Source organism: Ylistrum balloti, unplaced genomic scaffold, assembly GCF_031769215.1.
Source record: "Ylistrum balloti isolate Yb309-2 unplaced genomic scaffold, AGI_CSIRO_Ybal_v1 Utg369850, whole genome shotgun sequence".
In the NCBI taxonomy this organism is placed as follows: Eukaryota; Metazoa; Mollusca; class Bivalvia; order Pectinida; family Pectinidae; genus Ylistrum; species Ylistrum balloti.
The window spans coordinates 2,702,244-2,726,995 of NW_026782003.1; the positions used below are offsets into that span (position 1 = coordinate 2,702,244).

Sequence of the window (24,752 nt, forward strand, 5' to 3'; positions counted from 1 at the left end):
GACAGTTAATTTTGTCCGATGTCGTTGCCATGGGCATGTGTTACTGCCAATCTTCATGGAAAACAAAGTTAAAAAATAGCAGCCATGATTGGTAGCGGGATGTAACCCAATCAAGGGGGATAACCCAATCAGCATTGATCTGTCACATTATTGTAGCATGGGAGAAAATGTAGATTTGTGTGGTATAAAGTCACACCATTGATAATGGCTGACACTCAATGTGTGACGATGTATAGCACACATGGCCTACAGCACAAGGATCTGGGCATTGTTAATTTTAGAAGAGCAAGCAGCAATCCTTATGGCTATGCCCTAATGTTTTAATGTTACAAGAACAATTGAATGGAACATTTGGTAGCTACAATTATGTGGTCAGCCTCTAGCATCTTATAGTAAGGGAGTCTATTTCACCAGTGGAAATAATAGAAATAACGAATTTATTTGTGATAGTGACCAGTATGGATATCAGACATCTGACATTTTGGTCCTTTGGTTGTAGATTAAGTAGTCACAGAAGACCAGTTTGGGTAGATAAATAGACATAGGAGAGTTGTCCTGATCAGATGTACAGATAGATACAGGTTTATTGTGTAGATTTTACACAATATTATTGCTACAGTGGGTATCATGGAGGGGTCAACACATACCAACTATTAATTGTCCATTGGGTAACAGATGACCGTTGGCATGGAAACTCTTAAGAATACCATTGCTCTCCTTCTTCTCGATATTTTGATAAGGAAACATCATCAACACTTCTGATGTCACACATACCAGACAATAACCTTCTGGTCTGATTAGATGGTATTCTACCTACACCACAGGAAGGGAGCTACAGATGATGGCTATATTATAGAAAGGTTTCTGTCAGGACACTATTTGTTGTGGTTGGCTGTGGTTGAATTGATGTGATACACCAAAGTTTACACTAAGGCATTTGTGAGGTACACGAGTCTATAGTACAGGGAGTTTTTATACATCAGTGTTAACTAAATACCAATGACCAGGACAATATCTCTCAGGACCATGTAACCAAGCAAAGTTGGCCCACCAGCAGAGAGGTGCAGTGGCTTTCCACTGATGACTATTGGACCCGAGCACATCCATAGAATGACAATCGAATGCAATTAAAGCATGAGAGTGGTGCAACAGCGTGTCTCGTTATCATGAGTTATGTCAGTGTCGCCGCTCTGGTGTACAGTACTAGTGGGCGGAATAGCATGCAATGTGCAATCGGATACATCCTTTTATTGGCATTTCTGTAAAGTTACAGTCCTAACCGGGACGTTGCCAACAAATGGTCGCTAGAGCGTGATGTAATGAATCAGCAGAGCGTAACACAATAAACCATTTGCATTTATTTCATGGCCATATCAGAAGAGAAACCAGCAACTACTCTTGTTAAAATGGCACAAACAGCAAAAAATATTGAAACTGCACCAAAAGCAATTTCCCTGTTTTTTTTAACATCCATTTATTCCACAATCAAGAGTATTACTCTGGTGTTGTCACTAAGTTAAACAAATTTCTGGTGATGACATCAGAATATTTCTTGAGGTCAATGGAAAAATTTTTTTTTTATTTTAATGAAAGAAGGAAGTAAATGTAGTGTTAATCCATTAAATATTTCTTTGTGATAATTACTGCTTGTTATTATCATTTTGTGTTCTTCTATATTTTTCAGAGTATGACAAATCCATGTGAGCTTGGTAGTACATAAAGCAATATATTCACATGAGGGAAAAGAACCTCAATATGGACGGAAATTCAAATTATCGACCGAAACCTCAGCCTCGGGGGTCATACAGACGAAGCCGCATCAAGGACAGGGGGAGTAAGTCATACAGTTCTTCAGAGGAAGAAGAGTTCCATTCTGACGATAATCTTAGACCATATGAAGAGGTCAAGGTCGCACATCATGACAAGAAGTTAAATGGTTTAGGTAAGTTATCTTTATGTATGTACATTTTAAATTGTTACTGGGGTTTGTTTCATGGTTATTGCAATGTTTTGTACTACCAACAAAAAATCAGATTTGTAATAGGAAATGATCGTCGTTGATTAAAAAGCATGACAAATGGTTTGTCAGTAAGATAGTGATATTCCGGCAAAAAGATTTTTCAAGAAAGAAATTATTTTGTTTCTAAAGGTTGTGGAAAAAATTCAGCAAGTTAGGCGCACATGAATAAAATCTTTAAGCATTGGTGAGAATTGGTAAGAGTTGGTCAGCAACAAGTAAACATCGAATTCCAGATTTTCAGCCACAAATAGGGACTTGATCAATAAAAATACAAAACGATATTCATACCTAAAATATAATAAGATAAACATTAAGAACAACTTTCAAAAGATAAAGTAAAAAATTGAGAACAAAACGTCCATGCTACATCTATTCCAATGTTAAAAAAACTGGTAGTGAAATCACAAGTTTTCGTATACACAACTCATGATTTTTCCAGGCTTTCCCATTATTTGGTTTGAATTCCAAAGACAAATGTTAAATACATAGGATTGGCCTTATCATTGGTATTTTTGGCATATCATATACTCTCATGTCAAATATTCTGTCTAAAATCTGATGTGGTTTTACTTTCATGTCAAATCGTGAACAGATATTTCATTCTCCTTCGTTTTCGCCTCATTTTACCATATGGTGTAATGTGCTAAACAAAAAAGCGACTTCTCAAACTTCCTGCTTTATCAATTATCTGGATTTTGTTCAAATTCAGAACCAGGCACAGGCTGTCACAATGTCAGTAACACATCAGCAACATACACTCTTACAATCTGTAAATTGGTTTTATCTCACAGTCAGAAGTGTTGTATGTATTATTACACCTTCTGAATTTTAATCTAGAATTTCTTATTTTCAAACATCTGGATGTATTAGTAAAAGGGAAATTTTTCCACATTAATTTATAATGATTTAAAAGAAATGTTGCTTTAGTAAGATAGTTAGTGACATGTATTTGTAGATGTCCTTAATTCAATAATTGTATTGAAATTAGAGTGAAATGTATAAATCGAGTAGGGAATTTTTTTGTATGTGTTAAATTTGGCCATAAATTATTCTTAAAAACAAACAATAGAATGCTATGTATGAAGTCTTTCTTCTAAAGAAATTACTGTATAACAATATTAGTTTGTTTTGGTACATATTTAGACACCTAATATTATCCACTATACTTGGCTTATTTGACTGTCATCGTGTATGATGCAGTCTTCTGACTCATTTTACTATGTGGATTATCAGTATACAACTAGAGCATTGACCTAATATGGAGATAATCTGATTAGGGGCAGGGAGAAGGTTGGACCATACAGTTGTCCTGGGTCAGCCTTATTACCTAACTTAATTAACTACAGATGGGCTTATGATTCATCTGAGGACTGACTTTCATATACAGATATCTATTTCATCTGGGATATTTATTTTATCAATGTAACGTAGAGTCACAAGTGGATCTGGAAAATATTTTTGACTCTTGTTCTGACCAGACCCTCAAATTCATAATATACAGTGTCGATTAGTCTATCACTGTTTTCATGCAGGAAGTCATACACTGACAGACATGACACAGGGATCAAAAGATGCAGGTTGATGAAAATTATAAGGAAATTTTACAGTCGTCATAGTGACCTCATTGAGAAATGTTCAATTTCCTTGTAAGATATGAAGCTGGATGTGTTTGATTCTCATTAGTTTGCCTGTTGGTTCCGTTGCTGTATACCGTGTTCTGATTGGAGAATGTGACATTATTTACTTGGTTTGACCAAGATTAACAGGGCAGATGTTTCTTTTTCAATGAAGATGACGACACTTATTTTTCTGGAACACTTGGTCATATTCTATGTGTACTTTTTCAGGAAGCTCTGTGTAAATCTTTCTTTTGTTCATATTTTGCTCTGATTTTGTTGAATGAGTTTGGATTATAATGTTATTGAGATGATGTTATTTTCCTGTTGTGTTTTCACATATATATAAGGCACCAATACACCATGAACATATTTTTACTTCCCTTTGGCACAAGGTCAGCAATCCTCCAACTTTTGTTGAATACTTTCTGTTTACAGTGATCAACAAAAATTCATAACCGTCTAATTTGATGTTTGCACCTTCATGTTTTTTTCAAAGCCATGCAAATGTTGACCCTTTAGTTCATCCAAATTACAATGGTATAGTTCCTCCAAATTGAGTATGCACCTTCATGTTTGTCTATAGCATCATAATTATGGCCCCTTAGTTGACTGGGGAGATGAGACTTACTACCCCTTAGTTCCTCCAAATTCTAGTGACTAAGGAGATGAGACTTACAACCCCTTAGTTCTTCCAAATTCTAGTGACTGAGGAGATGAGACTTACAACCCCTTAGTTCCTCCAAATTCTAGTGACTGAGGAGATGAGACTTACAACCCCTTATTTCCTCCAAATTCTAGTGACTGATGAGAATTAAGACCTCTTTGTTCATTCTAATTCTCGGGACTGAAGGGAAGAGAAGAGTGGCTGAAGAGATTCTGCCATTAAGACTTTGACATCTGACACCTGACAATTTTCTGCTGTGGATGACAATTAAAGTGGGGATGGATGGACATACTTTATACAAGAGAAAAAAAAGCTTTCCTACTTCCTGTACACTACAGTCTGTCCACCATTACTTTTCCCTGTCACTCCAAAAGTCAAAGGACTGCTGACTTTTACTGTTCACAAATAACATTACAGGAAATACACAAATTGTGCCTGCCATTTAGCAGTTTCCTCCTCACTCTGTTGAAAGCTTCGGGTTGGTGTCAGCTTTCAGGATGGTTAGGAAATCACTTTCCTGTAGAGAGGCATGTATCTTAAGGTAGAACATTACATGTACTTACATATACTGGCTTTGACAACAGTGGATAACTCTCATGGAACTGGAAACTATACACGTTCCTGATGAGATGTATAGGGGATAAACATGCACACCACCAAGGGGCTGATAGAACCAGCACGTCAAGCAGATTCCAGAAATGTATTTCTGTCATGATTTCATCACAGACTTGCAAACAATGAGGTGACTCATACTGAAAAAAATAAACATCAAGGTAATAAAGGAAAACAAATCCTTACTGAAGATATTCACATTTCTTACAGAGGTCTTAGTCAGACAGAAGATTTAGAGGTGCAAGATGCATTATACTCGAGAAATATCAATGAACCAGATCTTTAAATTTAAATTTTGATAGTTCAAAGCTGTGTTTAGAATATGAAAACTTTAATTAATTTTGTCAAAGTCAAGGGTCAGATGTGTAATGTTGAAAAGTGTTTTGGTTTAAACTTGGATAATTGACTATCCATATACAAATTGATCATCTGTTGAAGCAGACAGATCCTCTGGCAGTACACCAGACAAAATGTTTAAGTCACAACAACTATTAAAGTTTTCCAGGGTTAATGCCAATAATTCTGTTATGGTTCTAGAACAATACATCATATAATTAACTGGGTCTGCCCTGAGCAGTTGTTTACTTAGAAGGATTGGAAATTACACTGTTTATTCTTCTTAGCTAAAGACAACATAGGTTAAAATTTTCAAAAAAAGTGCAAGTGTTCTCAGAAATGTCTCCTGTATATCCAAATAACAAATGATAACATTGTAAGTGAATCAATAAATTAGGAATGAGAAATTTGTTTGGTGTTGAATTTTATTATCAATTCAATTTTATAAAATACAAATTTTAAAGTGTATGACACGCCGTTCCTCCAATTTGGTTTCTCCAGTTGTCACTTTTGTTTCTGTTACTGCTCCATCAGATGGAAATTTTTTAGGAAAAATATAAATGGATTTTCTGTCTTTTAGAAGTTTATTTTTTACACAAGTACTGCTTTAAATGTAAGTTATATGACCTTAACCTGGTTGCTGCATCTCTAATCAGGTTCAGAATAAGTCTTCAACCATTTCTAATCAGGTTAGTGTAAGCCCTGTGGTGGCACAGCCGTGACAAGCATCAGCATGACCAGGATGTAGATGAGACATTCGTGTCAAACTTTTCCATGTCTAAAAGGACATTGGTACGAAACCTCAGCTCACACATGATTGCTTAATCCTTCACCTGTCAATGTTTTCCATTTCAAAATATAAAAACCAGGGTTTTAGGGAAGTGTTCAGAAGGCGTGTATAAATCCGTTTGACCCTGGGGATCTGTCATCAAAGGGATGTTAAGTAGCGGATGCTAAAACAGCACTTGCTTTCCTTTCCAACCTGTATCGCTGTGGATTGAGAGATGGTGTTGTGTTGTATTCTATTTGTGTAATCGCATTTAGTCTATATCTGTTTGGCTTCAAGCACTGATTAAAATGATGCAATAGGGGCTTCATCGGCATAAAACTTAATTAAAACCTACCAGGAGTGAAACGTAGTTCTTGTCGCTACAGGGATAAAACATGGCTATCGTTTCTGTTGGGAATAAAGGAAACAAGTGCTGTGTATGTAAGATCAATGATGATTCGATATACCATCACATGTAGATAAGCTGGCTATGTGATCAGGTCTAAATGTTTCATCCAGAGAAATTACTACACATTCAAGTGTTTTATTTTCTCGAAGTTCATAAAGGAACTGTTTTAATTACTTGACTTGTAGTATTTAAGATTTGCATTGCTCCATTAAATGATAGGAATTTTGTATGTGTTTGATTTTGCTGGACAAAACAAAACACAGAAATGATTAGATATACTTTGTGTACCTATGAATTGTGAACACACTGTATAACCTGTTGCCTTACAGCATTCTACCCCTATCCATTGAATAATAAGGCTTAGTGTAACTCTACGATGCTTCATTAGATAAAACTCGGACACATCAGTCCAATTTTTCCTGTCATTGGACAGGACAAAAAACATGTGATGTTGATTAAGGACAAATGATAGGAACGTAGAAAATTTAATCCCTTCACATCCCAGTTTTAGTCTGCAGATCTATTGAGTTGTGGAATAGGAGCCAGCAAATTATCCTGGAAATTACTCGTGTGTATGGAAAAATTGACATTAGACGTCTCCAGACTTTTCCAATTAGGCACATTACTATAATACTACAACTGATATTTTCAGAATTATGTGGTTTTATGGTGAAATTATGATAATACATAATTAGATTATTGGCCAATAAAATCCAAGCCTCAACCATTTAATTGGAAAACCCTAAAGTCCAGTATCTAATGGATGGAGAAAACGTTGTCTCCAAAATACATTCAATCACACTTCAAAATGTTTTTTCATCACCTCTGCATCCCATTAACCCTTAAACCCCTCTCAAGGACACTTAGAGCTCCCAGACGTTTGATAAGTTGAGTTTAACAGAAAAATAAGGGTATGGTAGGAGTTTACCCGTGGCTTTGTGTCCTGTAAGGGGACCTAGACTTCTGGAATTAGTCCGCGACAGTCGGCCAGTTTGGGTGCTTCTTGATGCAAAGAGGAATATGTATGGCTTCTCGTCCTGTCAAAGGCTGTCATCTTGCTCCACTTCAGACATTGTCTCCACAGGGGCTAGAAGTTTGAGTGTTCATTTTATAGGACTCTGCCATCACTCACACTCCTAATCAGACTGGCTATAAAGTCATCAACTAAAAAGAATGGTTTTCTTCAATGGAATGTCGATGTTTTCCTTCCTTTTTTTTCATTAAAAAATTTCCTTGCTGTCAACAACTCTTCCCTCTTTTCTTCTACATGAAATCTGTTTCATGAGTTTATTTTATTTCAGTCTCTTCGACTGGTTTATTGTCTTCATTCCTTCTTTTCACACAAGCCTTATCTTTAATTATTTCCTTATCCTCCTCAATTCCCTTCACTTTTTCATCTTCTTCCTTTCTATTCTTTTTCAATCTTGATATCATTTCAGTCTCCATTTGCCATTCATCCCATTCCCACAATTTATCATGATAAAGAAAGTCATACCTCTGGTAAATAATTGTGTTAAAACTACACGGTCATCCTGGTCTATAAGCAATACAAATGACATGGATTAAGTATGTATGTTGAGCATCCTAGTGACATGGACTCTGTATACAGAGCATCCTAATGACATGGATTAGTATATTGAGCATCCTAGTGACATGGATTATCTCTGTAAGTTGAGCATCCTAGTGACATGGACTCTCTGTTAAGCATCCTAGTAACATTGATAATCTCTGTATGTTGAGCATCCTGGTAACATGGCTTATTCTGATACAGATGAAAGTTTCAGTATTTAGCATATTTACCGTACGTCACAATGCTGTATAGATGTGTCTATGTCTGTTGATAACCTTTTATAAACAGGTAATCTCTTCCTGCCATTTTGAGAAGACCTATTTCAGTATTATACACTTAATGACTGTCTCTAATAAGGTGATATAAAAGAGACTATGATGACAGTAGACGGTTACTGTGGGTTACATTATAGCCTGAACTTTACATTAGGCTGTTATCGTAATGAGAAAGTGGGCTGGTTTTAGTGTTGGTTTGTGTGATGGTGGATTTATACCCAAGATAGCTGGACTAATTTAGTTCTTAAACTGGTTATGGGAATATGATATGTTTCTAGTTTTATATTTTCTGTAAGAAAGGCAAGACAAGCAGGTTTGAATGGTTGTTGTAATGAACAAATGTGGGAAGGTCTCTCCGGGACTTGGGTAGTTTGACTGTAAACAGAGAAGCCGCATTTACGAGTGCTTGTCATGGATGCCAATTGCACTGTTTGTGTTGGGTTGTGTGATGGTATGGGCTTGCGATCTCCCCTGTAGACCTGGAGAAGGAGAATAAAACAGAAATGCCTCAAATATTACTGATCCTTATCACCATTGTTTATAGGAATGGAGCCGATTCAGCTGCTGTATTGTCAAGTTGCGTTACATGTTTACCGACAGTAAGGTTACTATCGCACACACGGGATCCTACCAAGCAGTACTGTAGGGCTACCCAGAGTCTCATACACACAATACCAAATTAACAATTATAGTCCCTGGTCATTACGTAGGTTACTTTTTATTTCTAATTGAATAGAGAAGTTTTATTTGGGTCAGATTTTTATCTGCATTTCATTGTTTTTCGCAAATAACTTGTCGTCTTCAATGTGAATAATTTCTTAGAGAAAGACTATTTCACAATTTCCGGGCAATAGATCTACTGAACTTCTTGACATAAACATGCCTGCTAGATCAGGACAATAGAAAGCATGTGTTATTTGTCTGCACATGCTATGTTCTCCCACGAGGCTGACATTTTTGTTGATTCCTGCAAATTGTCATTCTTAGGGAGCAATGAGAGGATGTTGATGCTTTCCTTTAGCTAGGGTTTTTCTTGGTGTGCTGTTAAGTGTCTTCTCAAGTCTGCTTAGGAAGGTTTCATGCAAACAATCCATTAATTCTAACAATAATTTGTTGGACCAGGTCGTTTATGCTAGTGATTTGGAATTTCCATTTCCTGTTTTAGGCAGGGGACATAACTCTTGTTTGCTGTCAAGAAAGTGGAACCATTATCGAGTGTGATTAGAGGCATACATGATCATTAGTTAGGTAATTTATTAGAATTGGAGTCGTCATGTAGAATATATCAGACAAGCATTTCATTCAGCAAGACTTGATTATTTCCTTAAGGGAGTAGAATGTTGTGATTGTTTTTGATTTGAGCAATAAACAACAGAAGGTTCATGGTTAATTTCACACTATTTTTTTCTAATATTTGTAAAGAAAATGCATTGATCAACAAATTGTTTAAAAAACAGAAAATACCTGCATGGGGACAAGTTTTAAATCTTCATATTTGTAAATCATTCACAAATCATTTTCAGGTCTGATTGATTTCTTGGTCTTGCTTATGTTAAGAGTCTCTAACCCCATCATGTGATTTATGTCCATTAGTCTATGGCCATTCAATTTTCTTTTCCATATCTACTATTGTCCATTGCTGGACCAGAATTATTGAAACATTGTATATTCCTTGAAATTTGTTATGTTTCCCCAAATAAATTTAAGGCTTTGAAAACGGTATCCTTATGTATTCTTTATAAAATATGTAATGTTGATTTGTAATTGATTGTAGAAATAACAAGCCATATGAATTTGAGAACATATTTTGTGAAACAGATGGGTACCAGGGTTTTCTCCCCTTGTTCTATCACCAGCATGTGTAATTAAAAATCTCTATATATCAATCCTGTTTACCTTATCATTTAACTTAGGAGTCACCACAGCATTTCATCTGCATAGATGTCATTAGATTAGAAACAGTGACTCTAATGTCTTTAGAATTCTCTCATTAGCAATCAGTTGAACTTCCCATTTTCATCTCTCATTAAAGCATGGAACGTTAAACTTCCTGTTTAGAATAGTAGTGAGTTTCTAATGTTACCTTCATCAAACAAGAATCTTTTTTTATTCAGTGCATGTTGTGTTTGATGATTAAGTGTATATTCAATTTTACTAATTTAGAATTGATGGATTATTTCAAATGATTGACTTAATTTGTGTGTATTGCAATGACAAAGCTATTGTATTATCTTCATAGTATTTATAAATAGACGGTGAATCTCTCATTTGAGAAAAAATGTTTAAAGATTGAAGGTTTGCCGTCTTTGAGATGTCGATTCATACACATGTGTTTTTATTTATTCTGCTGTTTCAAAATCAAGCATCTTCAGTTTTTTGCCAAGATTAATTAATTGTCTTTAGTAGTGTTAAAAGGTTTAAGGGTGTTGAATTTGCAGATAAAGACAGACATGCTGTTTTGTTTTATTTCTTTACGAGTATTGGCTGTTTTGCATGTTGTATACATATATATGCTGAAGCTATGTGTGGCATGTGATGTTGTTTGGTTAGTCTCCACTGTAAACCTGGCTTATCTCCCCTTCACATCCAAACCCTCAGCAACTCTGTGATTAGTAGAAACTACCCTTCCTTATTCCTTCCAATGTCTATTTTCGTCTTCATTCCATTCACCTCTCATTGCCATCACCATTTTCATCCATCAGAATCATACCATCATTAATTTTCATCCTTCAGAATCACACCATCATTAATTTCCATCCTTCAGAATCACAACATCATGAAATATTTCCCATCAGAATATACCTCTTCATGAATACAAATATATTGTTGAATACATAATTCCAAATATTAATAAAAAAAAATGAAAATAGAGCTGCATTGAATAGCCACCAAGCAAACATTACTTCAGGTCAGTGTGAACGAGCCACCGAATCTCTTCTGTGAACCACCAGTGTTGTGGAGTGACTGACATTATCACATCTGGTTACATCAATTCTTTGGTACCACCAAACAAGTGACTTAATTCTTTGGTGCCACCAAACAAGTGACTTAATTCTTTGGTGCCACCAAACTAAGGACCCTTTTCCTTGATGCCACCAAGCCAGTAACTCACTTCTTTGGTGCCACCAAATGAGGTACTTGCTTCCTTGATGCCACCAAACCATGTAACTCACTTCTTTGATGCCACCAAACCTTTGATACATACTATATATGTATATATGCCACCATATGTTGTGTAATGCACTCTTCGTCCAACACTACTCAATATAATATACCATCATATCACCATGTACCTGCAGCACACACACTCATGGTCTTCAGTAAGTCAACAAAACTGCAGAAATTGTTCAACAACAAGTTTGAAAATAACTGATAACCAAATATATAGAAGGAAATAGTTTCTGTTTTTTTTTTAAATGAAAGAAGCGATTGTTTGTTTTAAAACTAGATACATAGGACTTAAATTTGGTGGCATATAGTTCACCCAACAGAAATCCAATCAAAGAGAAAAAGATAAAGAAAGTTTCCAGGTTCAGACTATTTGTGTTTAAATACAAAGGCTTGTGTTGTCTCCCATGAACACAGAAGCAATACTCAGTGTTGTTCTAAATATTGATCACCATAATATTTGATAATAATGAAAACATTAGGATTCTTTCAATAGGAATTCCCAATTCAACCATTTTTGTATGAAAATGGAAAGTCCATCTATCACATGTTGTGAAAGATTTTAGAGATAAGAGGCATACAAGAGGGACAACTCTGTCACGACTGTTGATATGACAGGACAGTCCCCATTGATTAGTTTTGTCAGAGACACTGAGTGTTGTGTATCACTGTGTATTGTAATATTACCAAACAAATGTCCTTGAATTTCAATGATTGAACACTATGCTGTTTAATGTTTTTGTTTTCGTATTGATTAGTGATAAGAAATTTTAATAGTTTTCTATCAGCTGAAAAAAACTCTGTCAAACACCAAAATTATGAAATTATCTTGATCAAAAAGAAATCATCACCTTGGCAATTTCCAGATAACCATTTATGTTTATAGAAATAGATCAACTTTTGCAAATTACATGTAAAAATGTATATATTTACATCATATATATATATATTTTTTTCTAAAATGAAAGATTGTTGAAATTCAGGACATTAATTTACAACCTCTCACAGCTTGGTCATTATTGTAGCTTTGAGTTTTTTTGGTATATTTTGTTTGCTTTGTTTTTGTACCTATAGGTTTGACACCCAATGAGCATGACTTAACAGATGAATACCATGGAAACTCCCACCTAAGTAATGGTCATCTTGGTAACGACAAGTCACGCTTGTATAGTTACATGAGTGGGTCAGACGGTGATTTTGATGACATGGATCGGCCGTTACGTCATGCATCGTTAAACGTTCATCACCAGGGGTCTCAGTGTTCGATCTCATCCAATGAGGTGGACAACAAGAACACACGAAGAACGGAAGCTGTGTCGCAGTTGTCTCTATCGGACGATTCCGACCAGGAAAACATCAACCATTCAAACTTACATCATCAGCTCGCAGGTAAAAGTATTACAATGATAGGACCTGATTCACATCATTATCCCTGCAGATGAAGATATGATAGCTCTGAATACCAATGGAGACCAGATCCAAAACTGTAGATTATGAAATTTACAGGACCTTGTAAATAAGGAAGTCAGTTTGGCAAAAAAGAAATCACATTCATTGATATATTAAGATTACTGATCTATCATAGCAAGAATCGACCAATCTATTATTTACCAAGGGTACAGAATCATAGGTACCATGTCATTGTATTAACAGTGTTATGACAATAAATACCATGTCATTGTATTAATGGCGTTATGACGATAATACCATAATATTTCTTATATCAAGGCTAGGTTTTAGAAAGAAAAACATCCCATAAAAACGGACATTAATTTGAGGAGGTCCTATTATTATAAGTAAGGCATTGGACTAGTCGAGCTTTGATAGTAGGTATAAATTAGATTCAATGTAAGGAATGGAGCTTATTGCTACTTCACAATGTCATTAGCTTAGGGATAATAAGTAGATGTATGTAAAGGCCTGCCTTCATCTTACATAATCTTTATGTCTTGGCATAGTTGGGGTGGAGATAGCCTAATAGAAAATATTATATGTAGCTGTCATACATTGAATTACTCACCTTGATTACACAGTGTTAAACCGTCTCTGAAGTCTTCCATCAGTAGCAAATGTTGGTGAAAAAAAAAATCAACATTTTTACATGGTATCACATGATGGAAATTTTGGACTGTGTGTGATATCTGTATAGCACTATCCAGATGCTTCATCATCCTTTTTCTAGGATTATCGAATCTGAAGGCAAAAAAATACCTTGGAAGACAATATTTGGCACTGTTCTTTCAACACCATCTCCATACTAAATGTTGCTTTTATTCATTTTTGACACGACTATCACAGTGTAGATGTCCAGTCAATATTTTCTGTTCTGCTTTTAGGGGATATTATCTAGCACCTGATTTTTATTTCAAAGTGAAAAGGTTATGTGGTTGACAGTTATGGAATTGGATGTTCTTTGGGCCTAATGATTTAGCTGATATGCTTATGGCTTGGTTACAAAAGCACACTTTTAACTGAAATTTTATTGTTCACCATCTGAAAGGGATTGTATAGGAGTATGTCAATCAACTGTAGAGTAATTGTGTAAAAGTTTGGAAGGGTCCCTAGTTAGACTAGAAGTTAACATAATGAAGTGTTTCTTCAAGGTCACATTTGACAATGGGGATTAAAAACATTGAAGACATCCTGCATTTACCAAATAAAAAAACACAAAGGAAAGTCCTAATGGAGAAAAGGAGGTTTTCAGTTTGAAAAACAAACCAATCTTGCTATATTGACATGTTGTAACTGTTAAAATTCTCTAATTATCTGAAATTTTATTTGGAAACGTGCCAGAATTTCTTGGTGCACGGTCTTGAACAGGATTTCGATTTGCGAGGGATAAAGTCTTGATTGGAAACATATATGTCTTAAAGTGAAATTTCTCTTTCTAACAAGGAACTACAAAAAAGTTTTGTAAAATTGATATGTCAGTATAATGTTGAAGAATTAGTACAATTCAATTTATCTTCATATCCCAGACAAAAGTAAGAGAGGTGTGTAAACTGTTCACCAACAAATCCATGTTTCGAAGTAAGTCTGTCCATATCTCACTGCTATTCAATAGAATTGATTGTAAATGAGTTTTATCCCCTAGTAATATGCTATATACTGACTCCTGAGGCTGTTTATGTGACACACGTCTGGGCTTATTGTAGGATATGATTATTGTTTGACTGTCTATGCATTCGTATAAACCTAAAGTATATATGCACTTTCTATTCGAGTGTTTCCATGTTAAAGTGGGGGTGGTATGATCGATTTAAACTTGTTGCCGTCTTTGAAATTAGTTAATTGACAATTAAGTTATCTTCATTAAAATCTTCAAATCAGTCTTGAATATTATCTGTCTGGAAATTATCTGAAACAGTTTAGTATTTGCCCTTTATTTTTCTTTGTCCTCACGATAGATAACACATACATACAACATATTTACCTGAAGTAAGAACAAAAGTACCTATGTATGCAATATAAAAAATATACCACAAATCTCTGGAGAACACATCATTACAGAGACTTTTGAGTTCTTTTGTAACAGCTATTAACTAACATGATGACAGCTACTTAGTCTGGGTAGAGACATACCAGGTGTAAGTGCTTTCCTGAACCCCCTCCCCAAATAGCCCCTCTTCTTATCCTAAAGTTGATGTGAGAGTCATAAAAGAAGCTGTTGATACAATTTTAAAAATAAAAATATCAGAGTCCTTCAACAATCAAATGTAAGATCTTTTGGCAACGTTTCATGTTGCAAACAAGTTAGGGTGCCTTCATGTCGGTTCTAACATGCTTGACTACTTTTTTTATGTCTGGTCCAGAACGTCCTAGTGTGACGGTATTTGGCGAGACATTACCTTGTCACATCACTGTTCCCCCATGTCCAACATTAATTTGTTTCCCAGACTTATAACTAACAGTTGTCATTTGGCCTTTCAGGCAGTTTGCGTGTCAGAGTTCCTGTCATTTAGGGGCGGCAAATTTTGGTATATACATTTGAATGATGGGATAAAGATATTTTGTCTAAAAGCACACTCTTCTTTCTTCCCAAGAATCCTTTACAATGTTACATACAAAGTTAGTCATTCTTTCATAGACTTCTAACAGAGATAGTATCAGTTGATTTTTTCCATTAAGAATCAGAATTTGTATTTCAAGTCTGTTATTTAAGTAACACATGGTAAAATCATTATTTCAAAATTGTCTAATAAATCTTAAGAAGCCCTGTTCTAAGGTTTATGATGCAAAGGATATCTAAACAAAATGAAGCAGACAAGAAGTAATTATTTTTTGAAAGTTAAAAAGGAAAAATTATGACAGTTATTGGTAACATCCTTTTGTACCGATATAGATATGGGCCAGTTCTAAGCATTTTAATTCAAAGAAATGCCATAACTTATATGTATCTCCTGTTTATTGGCACTTTAACCCACCTGTTTTCATCTGACAATTTGAAATCCTCTTTCAAGACATTACTATTTACAGCTAGAGGTTAAAGTTACAGGTTTCCAAATACAGAATTCTCCCTATAAGGATTGTTTCGAACAAATTGGATAGTATGTAAATTGACAGTCAGGTTGGTGACAGCTCCCACATGCCTTAGTCTTTTGTCTGACCAGTATGACAGACAGCCTCTATTGACCTTTCCGTATTTGGAACCAAGGCTGGACAGTTGGCAACAGTCTTAGATTCTAATGAATTCCATTTAGTAATTGAAGTCGCAGTGTTTTTTCTACATGCATGAATCCATTTGTCACCAATCTGTGAATTTGTCCTCTATGCCCTCATCAGATGGATGTGTGAGAAGTCCCCAAAGTAAAAATCATTGACTTGATTCTTAGTTTTAGAATATTTTAGCATCAAGCGTAAAAAATCTAGTCCATGATCTGAAATGTGTCTGCTATGAAAATTAAAAAATATCAACGGTTGGACAATTTGGAGATATGTCTTTCAATGAGAAAATGCAGCCATAAAGAAATGAGTCAGTGTTGATATTGGACAGACTTAAACTGTTGATTGGTGACATTTGAACCGTCAAATCAGGCATAAATATTGGTCAGTCTTGGAAGCTTTGGAATCCATCTCTACTTTAACACAACTTGAATGGTTCTCCCGCTGAAAACAAAATGCTTCCTATATTTTGTATGCTACACTGATGATAGGGCCATCTGCTGTTGAAAATGAACATTTTTTTCATTAAAAGGAAAGAAAAAAACTAACCATACAGAATAGAGTGGTTGCTTTGGACATGCTGCTAACATTACAAGGATATAGGAATCTGTCTGGAGCAGGAAAAGCAATTCTGTATTCTATCTTGTGAATTAAAATGTTCAATACAAACTGGACAGAACAAGTAATTTCTACAAGACCTGGTCTTGACCTGCAAATAACAGTAGTCTGTTTGCTTAATACTTCCATCCCTCTGAACAATTGGTCTCTATAAAAGAAAATGTTGGAGAATTCTGTTGTCATGGCAACAAATTTTCTATGACAAATACAGTTATTCAGAAATATGGATCACACTAGTGAATTAATTGGAGTCTTTATTACTTCTGTTTGATCTAGTGTAGATTGTGTATGTATCGGTGAGTGTTTTTTCTCTTCTGCAGACATTGTCGATTGGTCAGTACAGTAGGCAAAGCTGAACTAATCGTACGGTGTCGGTCAGCAGACATCTTGACATCATATTTCCATACTTTAGAATCCATCAGAAGAGTAAAGTATATATATATGCATAGTAAATAACCAGCCATCAATAATTAATTGTCCTTTATTGTCTGTTTTGACTGCCAAATTGATTATCTGGATATTTTGTCTGGATATTTGTAATCTGGGTTTCGGAAGTGTATTTGTGACAGATACTGGTCAGTGAATGCCACAGTATGCCTCTGTGATCTCTGTGTGTCCTCTTATAAAGCTAGAAGTTCAACCTGTTATAAGAGGAATTACCATCATTTTTACTTACCTAGTTCTTGATGTGGAGTTTGGGGATATACATTGTAGGGGTTTAGGCATCTATTTGTATATTAGAAAGAGTGAATGGCTGTTTGGTCAGTGTCTACAGCTTTTTATTTATTGTTGTTTTACATATAGGTAATGAGAGGTATCTCTTGTGAAACTGTATTGTTTAGAAATTCTGGGATACATTTCAGTATTGATTACATCACCAAATATAGTGAGGTATTCAGTCAGCTTTAATCTCTAACCAATTTCTATGTGAGAATTGTGCAACTTTTCTTTCTGCTTCCAAAATCCCCATCACCAGATGGTCTCTATCTCACTATGTCATCTTCATATAGATGAATTATCAGAAATTATTCATTAAATCAAAAAATATCTGTCACTTAGAGAGAACTCCTCTTTAGCCTGATCAGTCTAGTAAACCAGATGTCCTGGGTTCAAATCCTCATCAGGCATTTGAATAATTTAATGACCTGTGTTACAACATCAACCCTAATAATCAAAACTAGTGCAGAAACAAAAGCAGTTTTGAATTAGAATCCCAGCTCAGAGCGAGGCTTTGTACATTTAATAAATAAGGATTGAAAGGTATTTTTATTGACAGGGAAGTGGTTATGGCCCTTGTACGGAACTCTCTACTCATGATGCAATAAAAATCCCTACTGATCAATATAATCTTTGTATCAGGTTTTATGTTTGAAATTTTCTTGATAATTTTGATGTGGATGGAAACATGAAAACCATAAATCTTGTGATGTTATCATTTTAAAGAGTTGAGTCGCTTTTAAACCATTACAACACAGTTGCAGGGTAAAATTCTGCTCTGACATAAAGGCGATTGCAAGGTTTCAGATAAATGCGGTACATTCATATTTTCATGGCCCTCATAATCGGCTAGAGGTTCATGTTTCACATAAAATACATCAAACTCATCTCAAAGGTGATATCCCAATAATGGAGTAACGACTAGGACAATCGCACATTTTTTATAGTTTTCTCTCTAAAATGGTATATGGTTTGGCAGTTTATTTCTCATCAAGATTTCTATGGATCATGCTATAAAAAAATGAAAACTTCTTTTAGATACAGGCAGAATCAGTCTTTTGTTTTTTGGTAGAGATACAATACTAACAGAAATTTAATCCAAATCCGTGATTCAATTGCCATGGAAATTAAGTATCCTGAAAGTCTCTCCTGTAGATTAGCAGCTGTGTAACTTTAGAAACTGTATCGGAATAGAAAAACAAACATAGAGATTCCTTTTAAAACATCGCAAGGATTTTATGATAAAATGGCTACAGTTTATTTTCCATTCAGGTAGACATGCCACATTAAATACTAATCAAGAATGATTAAATTCTTATCTGTAGATAAGTTGGACTAGCCAATAAAAAGTCTCTACCTCCCAAGTTGTGTATCCATCTACACGTTACTATTAGCATGCTTTCTATTTCATAAGTAAACGTTATTAAGACCAATGAGATCATTAGGATAAGAAATCCATTCCTTTCCATTCCTCTACTTTGCCTACAGAATCTGAACTTCTTTGTATTACCAATTAGTATTAAATGGATAGAAATGCTTCTGTACGATAACTCGAGTTGAGTTCCTGTGAGCTGATGAAATTTAATTCGTTGCTTTCATACCGATCTTACTTTTTGATAGTTAATTTTGATATAAGTAGATAATTGTATATAATAATGGGATAATAAAAACTTAGTCATTTCTTGTGTGGTTATTTGAACTCTTCAGTCACGACAACTTCTTTGATATAAGTAGATAATTGTATAATGGGATATTTTCCTCAATAACATTTCTTGTGTTGTTTGAACTCTTCAGTCATGACATCTTGTTTCTGTGCTCCACTCTCCTTCCCTTCCATTCTCTGTCTCTACTTCACTGCAGTTTTGTTCCACCAGTCTTTTCCAAATACCCTATAACCACTTAAGCAATGTCTTTATCAAAATTGAATCACTGTATTTGTAAGTTTGTTTTCTCTAGCTGTCGGATGTCTGCCAAAACTTGAAAAATCTTATTTTTTTTCTGGTTAGAGTATTGTATGAAGCCTGCCAATAATAAAAAAGGGATGCTATCTGTACCCCCATCAACATGTGGAGTCTACAGTTTTTTTCTAGTTTCCATAGGAAATTAGTTAACCATATGACATGCATGTACACAATGCTTGTGCATTTGGTGGTTGACGAGACCAGTTTGTACACATGTTTCCGACTATCAATATAGTTTACACATCTGTTCTACTGTATTCAACATGTTCCAAGGTTTACTGGAAATGTTCTGGAATGGAAGCTCTATAATTGGCAGTGGAATATACATACATAATTTCATGTCTGGACTATCAGTAGTGTTTGAGAGAAATAAGCAATACATTCAGCATGGGTAAGTTGTGGCTTATCTCCCGGAATCCAGAAATACATATTTTTTTCCGATCAGGTGGTTATTGTAGAAATACGCTAGAAATTACAGAATTTGTACCTCTATTATGGATTAACAACATAATAAGGCATGATTTTAAATGATTCAAACTGATTTATAATAAGCATCTAAGGATAAGGTTATCAAATGCCTTATCACTGTTAAGTGGCTGGTTTCACACACATCCACTCATGATCAGCTAATTTTATTTCTTACCTGTACGATTTGCTTCAGCTGTAGATATAGCACCCTGTACACCACGAAAACCGAGGAGAATGGCATGTCTCTACTTAGCATGATTGGATTATATCCCTAAATACCTATTTGCATATGTAAAAACAATAATACATTGGTACTTTAATGGGCAGGTTTCCGTTGCTTAATCCCTAGTGTGTAGACTTTGATCAGAGCATTTGTGTAAACCTACACGGCCATATACTAGAACTGATCAACGTGCAATCACCCAGTGGGGAAAACGGAAGTCTGATTAATCACAACGCCTCAGAGCTCGACTGACAATTCAAAGTAATGCGTCTCCTGACTTATCATCGTGTTGCATGTTTTGGCCCCTTTAATCGAGGAAACAGTGTCTGTCAGACCTCAGCCCAAACTAATACCACTCTGGGAGGGTTTAATAGGACTATCCAGGTGAGCAGACTCCATCTGACGACACCCCGACATGCAATTCAGAACAGGGTGCTGACCCATTATAGATAAAAGTCTGCTAATACAGACCAGGCTTATCGAAACAACTTTTTTCAAGAGGAATCAGTGTGCCAATCACTATTGTCAATTATTGATGGTGCTTGGCACTTTTTGTTGGTCATCGTATTCAAAAGCATGCATTAAGATACTGATATATGGAGGCGGAGATGGTGCAGAGAGAAAATAAAATTGATGATCCGATGGAAATAAAAATAATTCCATTTGTATTTGTCAATACAGCTGCTTCATCAACTAAGATAGTGACAGAAGGTTGTGGCCTTCTGTAGGCTAGTGAGATTGGAAAACATGTGTAGTGGTAGTGTGTTTTTAATCATCATTTTTTGCTAATTCTGCTGTATTGATCTACACGTAGATCTTAACAGCATATATAAAACCTGCATTGTTTCATAATCCCCAGAAACTTATTTTCAGGTCTGTATACACAGGTTTTCTTCTACAACATTGACTTTATAAAGGAAGATATCATTCCTGGAGGTTTTTCTGGAGTTATCTCCCCTGGCAAATTTTTGCATCTCCTGTATATACTTCCACAGGAGAAAATGATCTGCATTATCAGTCATTTTGAACATCAATCATTATGTCAGTAATATTATTAATTTAATGTTAGTTGATACAAAAGTTTGGAATTTAAAATGTTTAAATTAAAACTCAAAAATCACAGAAAAGTCAAACAGCATGTGTACATTTTTGTGCGTTTGAGGTTCCAAACATGAAGGTTTATATTTGGAGCTGAAAACTACAAACAGAAAAAGGATGTTCTTTTACAAAGATGATGTTCAATCAGAGGTAATTTAGTGGTGATAGCCCCGAGACATTTCAGTGAAATGGTGCACTGTTTAGATAATAAAAGTTGCATCTACAATAGCTAAAAATAAATCTTGTCTGATCGATAGTCATGAAAAAGCTTGCCTTCTTGTCTTTTTAAAACCCCCTAGCACTCCCATTCTGTCCTCGTCGGTGTACAAAAATTTTACACACATCACTCTAAGGTGGTACTATAGGCGTACCGTAGCTCCTTCATGAAAATTTAATCTCTATTTGAAAAAGGCTGCACTGATGCTTTATCCAACAACAGTGAATATCTCAGAATGGGTCTGTATCACCTCATCATCACGATTTAACATGATAGGATAGTATCACCAAATAAACACAAATATATTATAACTGGGAGTGGAAATATAGAATGGTATTACCAACAGAATAGTAACAATAAGCTTATATCTCCTCCCTTACAAGATTTGTCATGGTTGTGTTTAGTACTGTGTAACTATGACAATGTATTTGTTTATAGTTTGGCTGATGGTAGAGAACATCACAAAATTATATTGAGTGTGGTTTAAGGGCATATTTCATATACAATATCCATATTCAAAAATTGTCTACATGAACTGGAAAACATGGAATGTGCAATTTTGTAATTTCAGATTATATTAATGAGAGAACAGACAAGACACTTATCACTGTGGTTGTGTGTTGATTTACAGCCAGAACCTTTTGATGCTAAAACACATTTAGAAAATCATCCGCAGTGTCTGTATATAACGTAGACATCAAGATCTTTTAGAGACTTTAGTGACTTTAAATGGAGAAAAGCAATTTCATAAAACGCAGCCAAGAAAGGCTAAACTCTCGTAATGTGCAGCAGCGGAAAAGTAACATTATCAGTGTTTAAACCATTTCTATTTCCTGACAGGCATAAGCCGTAGAAAGTCCAGCAGTCCGTTAACTCGGATATGTAAACGTCTTCCTTCAGTAGACAGGAATGGGGATTTTATCTAAATTACTTTCTATGACATGCTGTTATTATTTGAACAATCTTTCTTTTCCTTTAGGTTATTTTATTAGATAATTTGGTGTTTTCAACAAAACAATAGAGTTTATATTCTTTCTGCATCAACTGCGGACAGCTTTATTGTCCATATTTGGGCGTGTCCCATTAATATCACAGATCATTGGTCCGTGTCGGAGTCTGGCAGTCTAAGGAAATGGCCAACCCCTGTCTTGGGCTGATAATTTGGTGGGATTTTCGTGTTCATTGAGTCACTACTGGTCTATCTACCATATATCTCTATACATATTTATCAATAACCCAACAGAATACAAATGTCCCTATTTGGCAGAATAATTGAAATTTACCACCCTATTACTATAGGATGATGTATTATATGGTGTGGAACTCTGTCATGGAGAATTCTCTATCTGATAATCCTCAGACTGTGAGTCTGTGCCTGGTCATACCTAACCTTGATACGGCCTTATCGGCTCCATACTGCTCATTTCTACACAAACAGGAATCGGCCAAGCACAGTTTGAACCTGATTGTTACAGGTCAAGTTCTCAAACTTGCTTGATTCCATCGGACAAGGTTCAGGATAGGTCAATGGGTTTTATGCACTCAATGATATGACTACTGCTTGGTCAATCTCAAATTCTTTTTAAGTATGTATCTTCCTACCTTTTGTTTTATTAGCAATTTACCTATTCTTTGCCTGGGAACTTTGAGTTTGTCTTTAAGTTTTTTTTCTATTATTTTTATCTTCAAATCACACAAAAAAGTGTCTCTGTTTTTGACTGCATCTATCCAAGCTCATTTGTGACATTTCTTTTAACATTGAAAGAAAATGGTTGATGATGTGCTTGTGCATGTAACATGATATAATATCTACTTATTTGGCTGCATATTTATATAACTTTAGATGCAAAGTCTCACTGAGCTTGAATGCTTATCATGTAGGACCTTGATTGCTTATGATGTAGCAAGGCTGTCTGTCAGCTTGGCAGATATCTCTGGATTCCTGTATAAAATAGTACAAGGATACCTATGAGCTTGAAAAATGTCTCTTTGTGAACCTGATCTTCTGACCTTGTTTGATTATAATTTTGACGTAAATGTCTCTTTGTGAACCTGATCCTCTGCCCTTGTTTGATTATAATTTTAACGTAAATGTCTCTTTGTGAACCTGATCCTCTGACCTTGTTTGATTATAATTTTAACGTAAATGACTCTTTGTGAACCTGATCCTCTGCCCTTGTTTGATTATAATTTTAACGTAAATGTCTCTTTGTGAACCTGATCCTTCTGACCTTGTTTGATTATAATTTTATAAATGTCTCTTTGTTGATCCTCTGCCCTTGTTTGATTATAATTTTGACGTAAATGTCTCTTTGTGAACCTGATCCTCTGCCCTTGTTTGATTATAATTTTGACGTAAATGTCTCTTTGTGAACCCAATCTTTCTGACCTTGTTTGATTATAATTTTAACGTAAATGTCTCTTTGTGAACCTGATCCTCTGCCCTTGTTTGATTATAATTTTAACGTAAATGTCTCTTTGTGAACCTGATCCTTCTGACCTTGTTTGATTATAATTTTAACGTAAATGTCTCTTTGTGAACCTGATCCTCTGCCCTTGTTTGATTATAATTTTGACGTAAATGTCTCTTTGTGAACCTGATCCTTCTGCCCTTGTTTGATTATAATTTTAACGTAAATGTCTCTTTGTGAACCTGATCCTTCTGACCTTGTTTGATTATAATTTTGACGTAAATGTCTCTTTGTGAACCTGATCCTCTGCCCTTGTTTGATTATAATTTTAACGTAAATGTCTCTTTGTGAACCTGATCCTCTGCCCTTGTTTGATTATAATTTTAACGTAAATGTCTCTTTGTGAACCTGATCCTTCTGACCTTGTTTGATTATAATTTTAACGTAAATGTCTCTTTGTGAACCTGATCCTCTGCCCTTGTTTGATTATAATTTTAACGTAAATGTCTCTTTGTGAACCTGATCCTTCTGACCTTGTTTGATTATAATTTTAACGTAAATGTCTCTTTGTGAACCTGATCCTCTGCCCTTGTTTGATTATAATTTTGACGTAAATGTCTCTTTGTGAACCTGATCCTCTGCCCTTGTTTGATTATAATTTTGACGTAAATGTCTCTTTGTGAACCCAATCTTTCTGACCTTGTTTGATTATAATTTTAACGTAAATGTCTCTTTGTGAACCTGATCCTTCTGACCTTGTTTGATTATAATTTTGACGTAAATGTCTCTTTGTGAACCTGATCCTCTGCCCTTGTTTGATTATAATTTTGACGTAAATGTCTCTTTGTGAACCCAATCTTTCTGACCTTGTTTGAACGTAAATGTCTCTTTGTGAACCTGATCCTCTGACCTTGTTTGATTATAATTTTGATGTT

General features: G+C 35.2%; 1 protein-coding gene across 1 annotated transcript in view; it reads left to right on the forward strand.

The window, feature by feature from the left end:
- The first annotated feature begins 1,755 nt into the window (after nucleotides 1–1,755).
- LOC132545522 (teneurin-m-like) overlaps nucleotides 1,756–24,752 on the forward strand; it is an 84,628-nt gene continuing 61,631 nt past the window's right edge. The window contains exons 1-2 of the mRNA XM_060209204.1: nucleotides 1,756–1,942; nucleotides 12,517–12,831. Of these exons, the coding sequence (XP_060065187.1) occupies nucleotides 1,756–1,942; nucleotides 12,517–12,831 (502 nt within the window). The remainder of the gene's footprint in view (nucleotides 1,943–12,516; nucleotides 12,832–24,752) is intronic.